The sequence below is a fragment of the Polyodon spathula genome, chromosome 7 (genome assembly GCF_017654505.1).
Source record: "Polyodon spathula isolate WHYD16114869_AA chromosome 7, ASM1765450v1, whole genome shotgun sequence".
NCBI classification, from domain to species: Eukaryota; Metazoa; Chordata; class Actinopteri; order Acipenseriformes; family Polyodontidae; genus Polyodon; species Polyodon spathula.
This window is the reverse complement of record NC_054540.1, coordinates 21170366-21189053: the sequence shown is the minus strand read 5'-3', so window position 1 is coordinate 21189053 and position 18688 is coordinate 21170366. Positions and strand designations below refer to the sequence as shown.

Genomic DNA, 18688 nt, shown 5'->3' with positions numbered 1-18688 from the left:
CGTCCAATACTAATTCATTCTTTCTGTCCAATATGTGATCTAGAGTTCCTGCCTTTTATAAAACAAAATACTTTATTTTGCACCATTGTAACTTAATCTTCTGGGTAAGGCCTAAATACCAAGATAAGCAAAAAGTTGTCAAAATGGCACTGAATTAAAGCTTGACAGACCAGTTTCTTAATTTTCCCATTTTTCTTTCTATATATACATTATTACATGACAGGTGAAAATTTTCAGTGTGTTTTCTTTTCCACATAGAACTAAAAAGGATAGCTTCGGTCTTTCCCAAATACAATTACATTTTTTTGTCTATAAACTTTGTTCCTCAATTTACAGAAGTTGTAGTATACATTAATTGTACTCCTATCTATTTAGGAATTGATCTCTAAATCTAATGTTCTCTAGGATCTCGTTACTCATTCATGGCTTTGTTCTATTTTTTAAATGAATTTCCTTTACAGGTGCAATATCATCAATTATCTTTAGAAAAGTACATTTAAAAATGGAAAGAGAAAGGGGTATGGAATATGTTCAGAAGTTTTCACAATCGTGGTACGAGAAAAATAAGTGGCTGTGTTGTAGCACTACCAGAAATTTGTTGTTCTGCTTCCTGTGTTTACTGTTTGCAGGGGATATTGATGACAGCTACCATTACTTTTTTGTTCATTTACATGCAGTTGTATAGTTAACTACTCTTTTGACATATAATTAGTTCTAGCCATGGTATACTTGTGGTCATACGTTCTAACCAAATTCTAGGTTAAGTTTTCTACAGTGCACTAACATTAACCGAGACACAAGCTAGCTACACAGTGCAGCAGATGCCATGCAATGTGAAGCTACAATATATGCACTACTAACATTATTTGCAGGGCAGTTAATTGGGTACTGTTTTGTTTTTACACTCATCTCAGTTACTTCCTACAGGCAGTATCAATATTTATTCATTTGCAGATTTTGTTATTTTGGTTATTTTCTCATAGTAGTTATGTTGTTGCAATATTACATACTTAAAAAATAAAATAAAGGAAAATAAATGAAAAATCTAATAACAAAATTACATATTTAAGCAATTAAGGCTCAAACACAGAAAGCATTACCAAGTATTGAGGTCTGTCTAGGTGATAATGGGGTAAAACACAATGATGTATTTTACAAATACACAGAGCCATTTGCCAAGGCTGGATAATAATTGGATTCATGTTGGCCCATGGTCATACACATTGTTGGGCCAATGTTGGCCCGACAAGCAAAATGACATCGGGCCAGCCTCTAGACCTTTGCCAAGCAATGTTTTAACGTAATCTTCAGCTATGAACAATACCAGTGGCGGGCTGACTAATCTGATAAACAGGAGCGATGACACTGTTGTTATCGAGAGCGCTGTTTTCTTTGTGTTTAGCCGATTGGGATGCAAACAAACAGTAATTTTCTTACTCACAGAGGCTGCATAGAACAGGAAAACATTTTTATAGTACATGTTATGTATATAGTTTTTTTGCATCAATTGTTCATCATTTGCAAACTATAATTGTAAGATACTGGGCAATCCAGCACAAATTAAGTCCTGATTGTATGTTAGAAATATTGTACTTAACAAATTATTTTCCTTAGTATACTATGTAGTGCACAGTCATTTTTAGATTACAATGCTAGGTTTAAGATTTTAGCTGTAGCTCAGGCACCACTTGGTACTCACCGCATTAATAATGGACTGTGACAGAACACTTGGTGTTCCCTCTGCAATTCCCATACTCAATCCCTTACACATAAAAACAATGTGCTTACTATTTATAAGAAGATTTGTTACAGATTTGTTACAAGTTACAGTGAGAAAAAAAATAACCGAGTAGGATATAGACAAACTGATATTCTGAGTTAATTTTTGTTGCAGAAAAAACATCTACGTGACATTCTTGGATTTAACTGCCACACCAGCATTATCCTCCCCCTTAACTAATACACACTCCTGATTCGCTGGTACAGTACTCCCCTGACCTTCCAACTCCCACCTAATAGGCTCTCGGTAACTGTCACCGATAAATGTACTATAGTCAAAGTAGTTTAGCCACACACGCTGCAACATACATGTAGGCTACCGTATTATAAAAAATAAGTAATACATAATTTGAATGTATTTATTTACTTGTTTTTTTACATTCATACCTTAAATTTGCAATCTGTGAAAATCTGTTTTAGGTAATAAGTATTCCTTTGTATAAACCAAAGTGTGGTTTAAGCTATGAGACATCATTTTCACAATTTGTACTTCTCGCTTTCTGCAAATATCTCTCAAGAGCATGATTCTCTTTAAAAATTAATAGTCCATATTTAAAGGTTAGGCAGGTGATTCCTGTCTTGTAACTTTTTACATTATTCCAATTAATATTTAATGAAAGAGCGGTTTCAATGTGATGATAATTCATACTGCTACAACCCAGGGAAATGAAGCTCTTCTGTTCTTTTTCTAAGTTGGACTTCACTGCAGCTAAAATACCACCTATTAAAATTAGCGATTTACTCATGCATACAGTACATACACACACATACTAAATTTGGCCATCTATATTTGTCAAACAAATTAATGGGTATTTAATTTTATATATTTAACTTTTTATTTATTTATTTTTTCATTTAGAGTGACCAATTATTATTTAAATTTTTTTCCCCTAAATTTGAAATGTCCAGTTATGTTATTTTATCCTGCCATCCCCCCACACCCTTCGGAGTCCACAGCAAAGTTCAGCCTCTGCACAGCCCGGATGGGGACCCTGAACGGGTAGTTTTAAAAATGTATTGAAGATGATTAAGAAACTAAAAAATATATATTCATTAAAATGCTTAGGATGACCATAAGAAGCAAACTTCTACTGCCCAAGAAGATCAAATGATCAAAATAGATTCTTTAATGTTTAGCAATTACTGTGCGTTAAAACAAAGTATAAAAATGAGTGACACACCGCACCAGAAGAATAACAAGGGGATACCACTAATATAAAAAGTATAACCTTGTAGTACAGCCCCTGAATTCATAAACCAAAAATCATTATCATACACTTCTTAGCATCTATACATTAATACCACAAACTACTATTCAAATTTATCTTTTCAAATCTATAAACATGAGGTAATTATAATAATGGTTTAAATCAAGTACAAGGTGCATATTTTTTACCCTGAAATCATGCATTGAGAGTACTACAAGTATAGTCAAGGGAAAACAGAACAAGGATGAGTTTATTTCACTGTGAGAATACAAATAGGATAGTGTGACAGGTGGTGTAGGATATTTACTGACAGACTGGGAGAGATACAGTAAGTTCACATTGACACGTTGCTCAACCGCGGATTTATTTTCAATAAACACAATGGAAACTGTGTGATGCTACCAGCAACGCTAAGTCACAGGTGACTCTACTAGTGTACAGAAAATCAAAACTAAACACAAATACAAACACTTTACAAAAGCAGCTAAAAATAAGATGGGTGTGAACACTGCAGTACCCTACTCCTGCTGATCTATACTCTTCAGTGGGGTTTAACAATCCCTAAATTAATTCCTTGTCCTGTACAAAAAATAAATGAAAACAATCAGTGAAAAACCTGTTCTTTTGTTTGCTCACCACAACCCTCCAGCAAGGCATATTTGTTCAATCAGAAATACGACTTTGATTGGCAGAGGCTCTCAGGACAAGGCGTGTCAGGTGACCCCTTTTATCGTGAGACTGCCGGGACATGCCCACCAGCTGTCCAATCCTCAGCTGCGACTCCCTGTAAACATACTCTACTGGCTGTGCACCTCAGCAGGACCGCCTGGCTCTCCAATAACTATTTACAAAAATATCTATAAAAACGACCAAAAGAAAAATAAACATAAATAATCACAACATAACAAAAACTGTCCATCGCCATGTAATAATGAATGGGAAGCAACTGGATTCATATATTTATGGATTATATTGTCTTTCTGTTTTTATCAGCATTCAAACATGTATTATTTAAGTGTGGTCTACATTAATGTTTCGTGTGGGGGAATTCTTCATATGATAACATGCCAGATAACAATGTGCAGTTCAAAATAATATTAGCAGGAACTGCAAACAGCAGGATCTATAGTCTTATGTATTTTCTATGTATATAATATAGCCCAATCACAATATCAAAAACTGGTAGCATAAAAAATTACCTACAATACAATAAAATACACTACAATAAAAATAAATAAAAGTAAAAAGTTTAAATATACTGGTGTCAACTTGTGTATAAGTACAGTGGCTATTAAAATTGAGGATAGCAGTTTGTTTAATAAGGAAACACACATTTGCTATTGTGTGTAAAACAAAAATGAAGGTAAAAGTCAACATAAATGCCTTTAATCATTGCTAAAATTATAATGAATCACTAATACTGCAAGCTAGTACTATTTTTTGTAAATGTTTATATTTCACATACTGAATGATTGCCTACCTTCTTTCATGTGTCAATCTAGGCTTGTACATACTGTACTCCTTTTGAGAAGTTAAGATCAACATTCAACACTGTGAATATACGGGAGGAAATCTATCTTGTTTATTTATTTACTAATAAACAAACATGGCTTGATCCCTAAGAAGACATAGTGGTAAAAGCAATAACAAAGTTAGATATGACGTCAGAGGTGATAACTACATATATGTGTGGATAGCAGAATAATAATCATTTTTAATGTCGCCTATGTTCACAATATAAAGTATAAACATTGCAGGAGGTGCCAGAACATATTTGCAACACAATATTAAAAGCAGACGGTCTGTAACCATGTTATAGTGAATGGAAAGCAATTCAATTCATATACATTTCTATTTATTTGCATTCAAAAGTGTACTATTTATACATAGACCACATTAATGTTGCGTGCGGGGCTCTTCTCCGTATGATTAACTGTGATATGAAAATGTGTACTTCAAAATAAAAAGCTAGAGTTATCAAGCCAGAACATCAGTATTAATAAACATTCATGAATTGGTTGCTGTCAGGTTCTACAATGTATCCTTTACTGTACTGTTAGGGAGTGCATCTGACTCTGAATACATAAATAATAATGCTATACAATTCCGTGACATAAATAAATGATCACAGAGTGACTGAATAATATTGGCATGAACCGCTAACAGGATCTAGACTTATTTAATTTAGGCTACCTATGCAGCTGAATCATGAAGATCAAAAAGTTAAAAACTGATGACATGAACATTACTAAGGCTACAATAGAAAAAACAAAAGTAAAAGATTTAAATAAACTGTTGTCTACACATGCAGAAATACAGCACCTATTACAAAAATTAAGGTTTGTAATTATCCAACCAAAACAAATAATGGTAACTATGTTTCGTTTCAGAGCTTCAATGTAGAAAATATGGAAACACTCTTTCACTGAAATGATCTCCTAAATATATAATTCTTAATGAATGGATACCTTGTATTAATGTCAAAGTTATACAGTTTCTATACAGGAAAATCTGCTCAGAATAAATGGTGATTATTGATACATTACCTGGATGCAGGATGACTCAGAAATGCAAAAATAAAAATGAAAGAGAAAGAAAATAATGATTTTGAATGGATTTTTTAAAAAATTGTATTTTATATTAATTGCTAAACCACGTTGCATAAATATTTAATTTTTGTTTAGCAGCTCAAAGGTTACAGTCTACCAACAGTTTCAAAATTATCACCCACTTATCGAGTAAGCGGATTTCCATATTAGGGTGGGTGAAGCAGGCATCTGGCGATTCAGTGCTGCTTATGAACTCATGGTTTAATAGCTCTGTATTTTAGTAACAGCAACAGCGGCTGGATGAATTTGTTTTTGCTGTTTAGTATTACTGCACATCCAAGCTATTCCTATGTATCGTGTATCGAGTGAAAAACGTCTACATTTCTTACTTGCAAAAGAAAAACGAAGGAAGAAAAGAGAATTTGCTGATGCCACACCAACTCTGAAACCATTAAAATAACAGTATAAATACATCGGGTGTATTTATTGCAGATTATAACAACTCATTATTTTCTTTATATTGTCATCTCATAACATCTTAAATGTACAAAAATCCAGATAAAAAAAAAAAGAGATCAGCTATTATATTAGTATTTCCATTTAAACGTGATAAACACGTAATCAGAATGATTTTTTAATGGCGCTAACTTAACCTAATAAGTGACTCTTATCTTGCTGAGCACATCGATGCACATTAGGACAAAAAGTAAAGGCTGTTTCTGCTATACTTGTTTCCTCAGAATATGAACTAAACTATGCACTAAATTTTCCGAGTGGTGTTAAATTGTATAGTTCGTTTCCTATGTGCAAAAGGTCCAGCAGCTGTTCACACTGAGGTTTAGCAAGCGAACCAGACTTCGACTGACTGAACAAAACCCTGACCAAACCCTCTAAATGGACCCAGTGTGAACACAGCATAAATATCGCTGCCCTCCAGTTTAGGTTTTTATGTTAAATTTGAGTCTTGCAAATTCAGCAGCCACACTGCATGAAATTCCAGTTAGACCTAAGGATAACAGTTTTAAATCTTTCTGCTGTAAAGTCTACACTACTCAAATGGGAACATACAGTATGTGCAACTAAGTACTTGAGTGATTACATATATGATTTTATTCAGATCCTGTACAAGCTACTCCTTTTTGGGTCAAGTAGATTGCTGTCCTGTGTTAGACATATTTGAACTAATCTGCAGTTATCAAATAAAGCATGGAAACCCCAAACCAGCAAATCACAATGCAGATATCAGAGGGAAATGTTATCCAAGTCTCTAAATAGGGATGGGATTTATTATCAGAGCTATACTGTCACATTTTCTAATCCCTAAAGACTACTGCAAAATACGATTGCCACAAAGGCAACACATTTTATCTGAGCTGTCAAACGAGCACATCACATCCACCACCTGTTTAGTACTTTATAAATCTATACTGATTAAATAATGTATCACTTTCTAGAGCTTTACAGGACGAAATACAAGAACACTGGTATCAGACAATTTCAGAAACACATCTTTAAACCCACAGCAAGGTCATCAATATATCTTTGAGCGGCACCAGTAGCACAATTTACCCTTGCATGTGAACCTGAATGTGATTGTAAAACCAGCCTCACTGCACCATTACTGTGAATAATGTGAAATCAGTGGGCAAAGCAAACACAATAAATCAACTAAAATGTAGTAAGAAGTCAATTAATTTAAAAGCAGTCAGTGAACTTTATTTGTTCAACTTGCTACCTGGTAACTTTGTTAAACCTTGGGATAAAAAATGACCAATAAATGTAAAAAAAAAAAACATTTAATAAGAGTGCACATGCATAGAACAACACAGCTTGTGCCAAAAGTCTAAAGGGCCATACACTGATAACAGAGGCACTCTGAGGGTTCAATCTCAGCTCTGGGGAGTAATGACTTACAGCCTGCCGTAGGGTGCACTGTAGAGTAAAAAAATACATAATGTCATCAGATTTGTTAAGGGCATTCTCAGGCTGGCTGTGGTGCTCTATTGATGTATTGGATTGGGACTGTGGGATTGCTGGTGTATAACCATAAAAAAAAGTCCATGAGCAGAACAAAAAATACACAGAAAAAAACCCTTTGTTTTTTTTGCTAAAAAAGTATTTATGTATTAAGTAAAGATGATAGTTCATAATGCAGACGGATTTAAAAAATAAATAAAAAAGTAACATCAAAAAAATTAAAACTTATTTGAAGAAGCTAAACCCAGTTTGTCTTTTTACAATATTGCTTCTTCCTCCTTAAAAATAATTTGCTACTTTCGGTATTACAGCTCTAGGATACATGTTAAAACAGAGGGCCAATGTCACCTTAGCACAGCTGCTGTCTTCTTACTAATGCAGTCACAATGACCCTGTGAATTGAGGAGTTAGTAACACTGTAGCAGTAAAGCATACTTAAAGGTGGGTCATGACTGTTGGAATAAAAAAAAAAAAACTCTTTACTTACTTGAAAATCCTTTTCCTCTAAAATTTCTTTCCTCCATTTGACAAGGAAGGCAGCACACACGTACAAGTGGAAGTGAGAAAACCCCTCTGGCTCAGCCTGTTAGGTGGGGAGATAAGACGAGTTTGTACATGATGTGAATATGAAACGTATTTATAAAATACTGGTTATACAAACAGACAAATAACAGACATGTGATAAAAACTAAAATAACTAAATAAAGTTATACTTATGTATTTATTTATTTTTTATTACACACACACACACACACACACACACTCTCTCTCTCTCTCTCTCTCTCTCTCTCCCGGTCAAAAGTTTTAGAACACCTCCATTTTTCCAGTTTTTATTGAAATTACGCAGTTTAATGTCTCAGTGTACTCTGAAATTAAAGCATAGAACAAATAAACAATTGGAGATAAAAAAGAAATCATGGAATCGTTTTGTTTAACAAAATTGAATCTAAATTTCTGACTAATCAAAGATGCCACCTTTTGCAGATATAACAGCCGAATACACTCGTGGCATTCTTTCTACAATGGAAATCAAATATTGTTCGGAAAGTTCTTCCCAACACTGTTGCAGAAGTTCCCACAAATGTGTTGCACTTGTAGGTTGCTTTGCTTTCACCCTTCTTTCCAGTTCATCCCAAACCAGCTCGATGGGGTTTAAGTCTGGAGACTGTGCTGGCCATTCCATGATTTGAAGCCTACAGTCTTGTTCTTTTCTTCTAAGGTAGTTCTGACATAGCCTGGAGGTATGTTTTGGGTCATTATCTTGCTGTAGGATGAACTCGCTGACTCTGGATCCAGCAAAAGAGCCCCAGACCATCACGCTTCCTCCTCCATGTTTGACAGTTGGTGTCAGACACCGAGGAACCATCTTTTCGCCTACTCGACGGCATACAAAAACCCTGCATGATGAACCGAAGATTTCAATTTTTGATTCAACGGTCCATAACACCTTCATCCAGTCTTCAGTAGTCCACTGGCGGTGCTTCATGGCCCAGGCAAGCCTCTTTTTCTTATTTTGCCATCTTAGCAATGGCTTTCTTACTGCCACTTGACCTGTCAAACCTACAGCTCCAAGTCTTCTCTTCACAGTTGAAACTGAGACTTGCTTACTTCGACCAGTGTTAAGCTGTGCTTGAAGCTGTTGTCCTGTGAGCCGCCTATCACGCAAGCTGTTGACTCTCAGAAACTTGTGTCAAAATAGTTTTCAATGAGAATGAAGCTAAATGTAAACTACACTAGACAAGAAGACATTTTAAAAATTGACCTTGGAAAATTCATTAGATGACTTATCAGGGGAGGTGGGTGATTGTTTCTAGACACACTGTGTTCATTCAAATGGTTTTATTCCTTTCTGAGAATTTGCCCATAGCACTTGTTGATAAGTACGGCATTTTTAAGACCCAGCCTGCTGCTTAACTTTGCACTGCACATGTGTTTACAGGCCATGGAAAGCTCAGAACCTGAGAACGTGTTTAGGAAAGATAGTTCTACTCAAAAAAAGCAGACAAGTAAACAAATCAATATATACTACTACATGTATGTACAATATATCAGTGCCTGGTTTTATTTATTTTTCACTGGAACTCAATTAGTTATCTTAAGCCCTTTTCACACTGGTCAGAACCTACCTGGCTCAGGACGCAGTATCATGTGGGCTGGCTACGTGATTTCACACTGTTTTTGATAAAGCAGGGTTGACCTGGGTGACAGACTCAAGTACATAATGTGCATATCAATGCCCTGGAAGCAGCTTGTTACAGATGCTTCCATTCAAGCTTCTCTGGATTGAACTGTCAGCCCAAATGTTGATTAGAGCAAATGTCTGGCTTGTGCTGTGTCTCAGTCAACAAAAATATGGCTAAACAGAATGAACAGAAATGTTCCTTGCAGAAGTGAAACCTTCACACAGGCGTGGCTGTTTGCTGTTTCCTCCTGATTCTGTTGTGGCTTTGGGTCTGCTAGACCTCTTCCTGTCAGAGTTTCCAAGTGCCTTTTGATGGTGTAGGAAAGTGTACTCATTTACACCTTGGCTTTCTTTACAATTTCTCTAAAGGAAAGACCTGCACTTGTAAGGGTTATAATGGTCTGTCTGTCTTCCTTTGTTAATTGCCTTTTTCTCACCATTATGATAGCAATATACTACTTCCTGCAGTACAATACTGTCCAAATAATGCTTAAGAGGGTGTAGTAACACAGTCTGTTCCAACACTGCTTTTATACAGACAGAAGGTTTGTAAGTAATGAACAAAAGTTGGGACACCTGTAGGAATTGTTAGCATCAACTTTCAAGGCTTAATTTACTTCCATTGCTGCAGAACAGCTGTAAGTTGTTAACCCATTACTTGTTCCCTGAAAAAGGCCTTTTTGTATTACTCTGAAATGTATGTTATTTTTCAGTTTTTGGTAACCTAAACTTTTGTTTTAACCTCTGGCAGTTTACCGCTTACCATTTCAGGTTATTCACTTGTTATTTTATTAATTTTCAAATGCAATAAGAACATGGACAGTATGGAGCTCCATTTAACCAGATTTGTATTTTTCATGAAGCACTAGAAAGAATAAATAAAAATAAAAAGTTAATCTAAAACTCACATTTAATACTTTCTGAAGCCCTGCAGATAGAGAGTTAGTAGCCTACTGTATACAATGGAATGTTCTGTACCATAACCGGGTGGCTGAAACAGTGCACCATCTACAGGAACATGTAATACCGCAAACATTATGGGAATTACAAAAAGTGCCTGTAATGAATTATGCGTTTTACACCGATGTACGGCTATATCCAAAAATGACGGTGTATATTTAGCAGCTGAGAAGTCTGTATCATTTATATCTGGCTTAATTTTCTAGTGCTGCAAGTCAGTTCAATCTATTTGACACAATTTCAAATCGGTTCACTCTCAGTGATGTTGTGGCCAAGCTGGAAGGTCTTTGATTTGACAAAGAATGACCATAAACAGGTCTTAAAATTAATATTAAACCCATCAAGAAAATGAAACAGTACTGACTGACATTTTGATTACTTTTAATTGGATTGCATATGTAAAACTTCAACAGGAATGACCTTCAAACAGTCGATTATACTATTTTTAATAGGTTGTAATGAACATGATTCTTACTGTCACATGGACCATAACATTAACCTGCATTTAATTAAATGCGTACCTTCACTGTTATGCAATTGATAATATTTATCTATGTATGAAACCTGGTGCTGCCAAAAGTTTGTTGCTGATCCAGCAGTGGGCATGGCAAAAGTGCAGCAACATACTTTTATCAAGCAGCAATATACCAGGAAATAAATGTTAAGGCAGTTCTTTGAAATATATTGTCATGTTCTGCGATAAATTCTATTTACAAAAATAAGTTAACTGCTGCCAACTAAGCCATTAAAATGTTGACATTAAGGACTACAAGGTACCTTTTGATATTAATCTTTGGAGTGCACTATTTCAACAACATCTTTCTGTGGAAAGGCTGAGGCCCTGCACATGTAGACAGTATTATTTGTATTCTGTCCTTTTCTTGTTTAAAACCTTGAAACTGTTTGTTTTGACATGGAATGGCAGCCAAGGATTGGATGGATTCAGATACCTGACCAGCCAGTGGGTGGGTCTTGACAGGGTCCTGCGGCAGGACCCCCCTTTTTAGCTGGAACAGTGCCGAAGCCAATTGTGTGGCAAACTTTTATTCTCTAGTATACCATTGCTGGTATAGCCATGTGGTTTACATTGGAGTAACCCTGCACTAGGGAAACCATAGTGGTGGCAATGCATAACTGCAATTGGAATGCATTCTCTGTGTAAAACACTTGCAGCAGAATCACACACCTCTATTACAGTATGTTTCCCTTCGACACCACCAGCAAAAAAGAAAAATCCCGCAGAGCTGCAATACAATGCAATGCAACACTAAAACACTCAATAGAACGATACCAAAAGAAACATTTCTCACATTTCAGACATATTCATCTGTAAAGTTACTGCTGAATAAATTAAAATCAGATCTGACAGAGGACTCTTTTACTTAAAAAACAGGGCTATTATTGGTTTACATAACATTAAAAAGTTGACTTTTTATGACCAAGCCAATTGTCAATATATGATTGACTGGATAGTAAGTATTGCCTTTTAAACAACTCCACAGTTTGTTGTACCTCACTACACTTCATAACACCAAAAAGGTAGTTAATTTAGTTTTTTTTTTTTTAGTAAACTATGCATATGAATGAGTACAATGTGTCTGACTATGTATTAAACTAATTCTGCATCTCACCTTTTGAATTGCGAAACTGCCTTCCTCATGTATCATTTTAATTATTTTTCTTGCTCTTCCCTGGAGGAACAGGGTGATGGGAACTTAATTAATGGATACAACAAAGTGCTCGTCTTCTTTCAATACATTCTGAGCACCAGTCTCATTTACAGGCTCCTTTTCTTTTCCAGACAAAGAGATGGATGAGATTTCAGAGTGAAACTGTTAACCCGTTAAAAAGAAAACAATGACACATATTTTTCTGGGTCTTCGCATTATCATATCTTTTTACGGCATTGTTATCGTTACATTAAAAACTATGGAAAATGAGTGCATCTGGAAATTCAGCTGTACTTGTTTTAATGAATGACACATTATTGTTTCAATTCATTTTTTTTAATCTTACCTTGCGGGCTAACAGAATTTTTATTTAACAAAACGGGGCATAGTTTGAGAATTAAACCTGAAGTTCTCTTATTCATCTTATTTATCTCTAGTTCCAAGAAAACCCTGCAAATTAAGTCTGTGTATACCAAGGTGTGGCAGGGCTGAGGCCGACCCCTGTAAATAGTATGATTTTGTTTGTAACTGAACAAGAGGTTGCAGGCAGTTGCAGTTTTAGTGGGAGCAGCGCTGAGCCACTGGATGGCAAACTTTAGTTTTTAGCTGTTTTTCCCCCACTGTGTTTTGTTTTCACTTTTTTGCCATGTACGAGTTTGTATCATGCCACACGAGGGATACCATTGCTGGTATCCTAGTGGTGGCTACCGATCACTGCAACTGCATGCAACCTCTTGTTTATTAATAAAACCTGTACGCCTGAACGGCATTTTCAATCTCAAACCCTCTGTGTCTATCGTCTCTCAGCGCATACCCACAGAGTAACTGTACACCCCTGTTACACAAGGCAATTAAAAACTATAAATGAAATGTAATCCATCCAGCAGCTAAACTTTATGAGCAATATGTGGACATTGACAATATTTACAGTCTAGAAATTGGTTATTTGTATTATAAGAATTATGCACGTTTGGTGCGTTACATTGTAGTAAATCATCAAATATAACAGACTGATGTTCCTCTATATAGCTCATTAGTTCTTACATCTAGCCCAGCAATTAAGTTTGTGTGCAACAAAGTAGCCAAACTTCCCTTTTAGACTCTATAGACTTAACATATTAATCTAATTCGAGCGTCATGCCACAATACTACTTTGTCTTTGCACTGCCCTTCAGTGACTACACTGAGGTTCTACGGGAATGGGATCTGGGCTAAGATCTTTCAGAGATGAATGGCAACCTTTTCTTTCTCCTCGGTTTGTGCCTGACATTGGCTGATAAAATGCAATATGCTGCATGGAATCATCCAAAATCAGACTGGCCAAGACATATACTGTATATGGACTGGGCTGAATCTAACCTATAACAAAGGGATTAGTCTTGTCCCTGTTTGGCTCTATTTACAAAATAAGCAATATGAGTGCCTTTACCATTTTTTAGACATACGTTAGAAATCGGGGGTTACTTTTTTTTTTTTTTTTTTTTACATTCTGTATAATTTAAGACTGGAATTGAGTGTGACAATTTGAATACTTCTCTATATTTCACATTACATGTTACCCAAGAGCTTTAGTCATAATTTAAATTAGACTGAAGCTGTTTTTCAATAAATAATCAAATTACCACCTAGGTATATATCAGTCTTCAATATACCCTAATGAGTTTAGGTTTATAAATTAAGAACATTATGCAAACAATATCCCAAGTGCATTATGAAAACCTTTTTAGTGGGATGGAATGTATTCAATATGGTTTACACTGATATGCAGCATACTGCATATTTAACATAAACCACACAGTGGTGTCATTTTAAGGCAGACATTTTAAGTTGTTCAACAATCTTTAACAAACTCTCCTTCTGTTGTGCAAGGACCGCACTGCTTCATAAATGTATTATAATATTGCAGATCAGTTTTAGGGTTTGGAGCAAAAATGGGAACTGCAGTCAATTGTAACTTGTTTTGTCAAAGGGTTGCAATGCAAAAATAATCCTTCAATTGTACTCTGTAATATGCTGGCTAAGAAAAGCAGTGGTAAATAGAGCACCGTGACTGTGATTGATAAGCATTAAATTCATGTCACAAAATGTATGCAATTCAAAATTTGTCCATTGAATGTGGGATGTCAGAATTCATTTTGGTGAAAAAAAGAAGTTTAAGCCAAAAAACACGGTAATGTTTGCAGATCAAGCAGTACAAGGGGACACAGAGTCACAAACTCTTCTGCATAGCACGAGACAGACTTTGTTCATCTGCTCCTGCTTGCCCAGTCACCTGAACTTCAACGAACCTCTAGATTGTCATAACTTAGACTTTTTCTGGTGAAGTCTGCTAGCTGAGTGCCCACTATCAGCCCTTAAATCTGACTTGCAACATTTTTCACAATTTCCTATGGATCACACCACAGGAGAAGAGTGTTCAGGGTCACTTACTTTCATAGTAGGTTATTTGTATCCTTCTCTGGGACATGTACTGAAATTGCATATATGTTCTGATTTATTTGGACAGTACACACACACACACACACAGATATATGTGTGTGTGTGTGTGTGTGTGTGTGTGTGTGTGTGTGTGTGTGTGTCTACACCAAGAGCAAGTTGATCATGTCTAAATTCTAGGAATTCCCCTTTGCCTTATACCGATAATTTCTGTTGAGTACATCAGGGTTATTTAGCCCAGCAGGAAATGTGTGTACTTCCCAAGTTGCATTGAACTGTAGTTATATCTAATTAAATAGATTTGTTCTTAATGCCAATGGATTAGTGCTGAAACTGCTGGTCCACATCAATCATTTTCCACCCTGCTACAAAGTTAATGTTTATTATTAAAGCACCATTGAATTATAATGTTGTTCACTATTGTTGCTCACCTGTTCAGTCACTTTTTAAGATAAAAAAAAAAGAAACTTAAAAAGCAATCACCCTCACGCCCCCACATCCTTACCTGTTAACACAGACTTGCAAATAATAACCTCACAACAGCATTAACTGTGATGTACAAAAAATACTGTGAGATGAATCGAACAAATGTCTGTATACAGAAAAGAAAAACATTGTCAACACGGCAGCCTTACTAGGTCAGAGTTCAATGTCATCATCAACAACACTTTTATAAAGCCCTGCAAATATGAAGGGGATGCATCCAGTGCTGAAAACTGCTGCGGCCAGTCAGGATTAGTGTGCCAAACTGATTGTTGCAGAAAATCGTTTTGTATGTTTTCTTTCCCCCCCATTCTGCTCTCAATGACTTTTGTTCATATCTTTCAGACAGAGAACCTAATAAAGTAATAAAACACTGTTGTTAAGTGTCACTGCTTTATACCTTTTAGACAACAAGCTGCTCAGTTCTACTGATTAAGGTCATGGGGTTAGGTCAATGGACAATCTCAACCACAAAATAATTCAGATAAGTCTTTCACATGAGTAGGCTTACCAGCTGTATCACACTTTTATCTATCAAAGCATGAAGCTCTTGTCTCATCAGACTGGATGATTGATATCAGATTGAAACAGCATACCACTTATGGCACCCATTTTATAAAACGTTATCACCACCCATTTTTTTCTTTTTAGTTTATCTTTCAAGTAACTAAAGCAATTGATGAATTCAGTGTTTATTTTTAACATGAATTTTATTGAGTAACTGAAAATATGTTATATTTAGTGTTACGCATTTTCAGTTTTTATCTTAAAGAAAACAAATCTGGGAGTTTATTTTACATATATTAAAATAGGGGAAAAATCATTAATTAATAGTAATTAATAGTTTTTAATTTAAAATTGGTGGAATAATTATCAGTATACACACTTTACATGTGGAATACGATGCATAGCAGTTCTGGCTTCTGATCAAGTTTAATGTCCCCGACATGTATGATGAAGCAGAATCTGCAAGTTGAGGACACATGCATTTTCCCATTTTAGCTGGTACTTTGTGAAAGTTTGGGCAATAGCTGTGCTGACAGAAATAGTATCTACAGAAGGTATGTACATGACATCAAAACAAGCCAGGTTTATTTGCTTTGAAATCCTAAAATAATAGAAAAAATTGATAGAACTGGGCAGTGCAAGCCATCAGGAGATGCGTCAAAAATCACACTGGACATTTCCATCAAAACGTTCCATAAGTTTACCAAAGCATCGCCATTTTCTGTCAAATATTTCTGCCTCATCTGACCCACTTCTGTTATTTTTGCTTTTTGTATACTTCGAAACATTAATTTTCTTTTAAATATTCATAAACTGATTTACGTTTTCTCACCATTCCTCATCTACTAAAAATATTATATTTTTGTGTAAGTATTTCAATTTAGTTTTTGATCAAGCTAGCAATTGCCACAATAATTAGACTTTGATTGGCCAACATAATCAGGTGATAATGTGTTTATGAAGTGACAGAGAACCACATCTGAACGTTATTTGATCCTCTGACGTCTAAACGTCTGCCTTATCCTTGGATACAGTGTAGGACTGCTTATTACAATGTCAGAGTCAAAATAAAACAACATGTAACCAAAATATTGTGAATTTCCTAGAAAATTGTACCAAAAAATATTGAACAACAAACAAAAATCAAGTATAAATCAGTAAAAAATGATGTCCTGTTAAAAAAAAAAAAAAAAAAAAAAAAAGAATCCTGTAATTTTTCGGTAAAATTCGGAATTTTCAAATTTTTCAAATTGGATTTGTCCCCGGGGACCACCCACATTATCTTATTACAACCTAAAATTAAGAAGATCGTTACGTAGCTATTGTCATCAATCACCAATAAGAAGAAATTGGAAAATGTAATAATTTAACTTGTGTTAATAAATGTGTAAACCCACTTGTAAGTGTGACACATGAATTGACTGTGCCGGTAAGATTTGATGTATTTTGCATGCTTACAGAAGGTATATCCATTACCTTTTTGGAAATGCTGAGATTTTGCAGGTGACGGTTTTATCTTTGGAGACTGAACATTTAATATGTGTGGTGTACTAAACATTGAGAGAAACCAATCATCATAATGAATTGTCTGTGAGCGTTAGGTTATTGTCATAACACTGGTTCCCTGAAATAGAAATGTAACCATTATCAAATGATTATTTGCCTCCTACCTGAATCCTGAATATTGTATATAACAGCTGCTCACCAAGCATGTGATGCAGTCATGCCCTGCCCTTGAGCTCATAAAAGGACAGCGCTCACAGATCTCAGCGTCATTTTTCCTTCAAGCCTGCTGCAATCATGGATGCAGCGTCCTTGAAGGTTAATGGTTACATTTCTAATTCAGGCAACCAAGGTTATGATAATAACCTAACATTCCCTTTAAAGTATGAAATGTAACCATTACAGTATAAGTAAGTGCACCAAAGTCGTTGCAAGGGCAAGATTGCAGGTGACTAGAATACTACAAAGCTAACCCAGTAACAAGTAGCTAGGGTGAAAAAATTGAGGGAGAGTTTCAACTCTATGCCTGTGCTGTAAGGGTAGACTGGGAAGACACCCTTAACATTAGTTCCAAAAACAGGGTTTTGAGGATCCATGACATTAAGTCTGTAGAACCTAGCAAAGGTATGGGAAGTAGCCCGCACCGCTGCACTGCAAATGTCCTTGACAGATGCACCCTAGAATAAAGCCCACGAAGTTGCCATTCCCCTGGTGGAATGGGCAGTGAGCTTTTTTGGACAGGGCAAGTTGGCCAGCTCATAGGCAGTCCTGATCATGTCTGCTATCCACTTGGACAGCTGTTGCATAGACAGGGCTTGACCATGGGACTTCACCCCATAGCAGTCAACACAGTACAGAGCTTATGGAGCTGTCGCTCTCTGTCATACTGGAAATTAGGTGAATGGAAAGCCTTTAAATTCCACAGACTGCTTGACGAGGACTGCTGAGATAGTCCTTAGCAAAAAGACAGAGTTGGAGTGGAGCTTAACCTTTGTCCTGGCCTCTGTAAAAAATTAAGCAGAAAATACCTTCATCTCACTCATCCACTTTGCGGAGGTGATAGCGAGCAAAAAAGCCACTCAGCTGAATGCAGGGGCTCAAATGGAGGATTCATGAGTGCATTAACCACCACATTTAGCCTTCAGAGAGGAACAATGTCCTATACAGCTGCCAGATAGACCTTTAATGTAGAGGGGGATTTCAAACAAGTCCTGCACAACTTGCAGTACTACTGTCATGGGACAAGTCGTGGGGTCAAACAATAACCCTATTGGAAAGACCCAGACAGCTCAAATGCCACCGTTCAAGGGCCAGAACCAGAGCTACAGGTGTACGGGATGTCATAAGGTCCCCTGTGCCTGACTGAGTAGGTCGTGGCACTTCGGCAGTCTCCATAGCTGGCCGCTCAGGAGCTGCATCAGTTGAAAAACAGTC

At 36.1% G+C, this 18688-nt stretch overlaps 1 protein-coding gene across 7 annotated transcripts in view; it reads right to left on the bottom strand.

Moving 5' to 3' along the window:
• Positions 1-18688, bottom strand: part of LOC121318342 (TBC1 domain family member 22A-like) — a 215472-nt gene that overhangs the window by 37797 nt on the left and 158987 nt on the right. For all 7 annotated transcript variants that reach the window (XM_041254894.1, XM_041254897.1, XM_041254896.1 and 4 more), the window contains one exon: positions 8001-8096. In XM_041254894.1, the coding sequence (XP_041110828.1) occupies positions 8001-8096 (96 nt within the window). The remainder of the gene's footprint in view (positions 1-8000; positions 8097-18688) is intronic.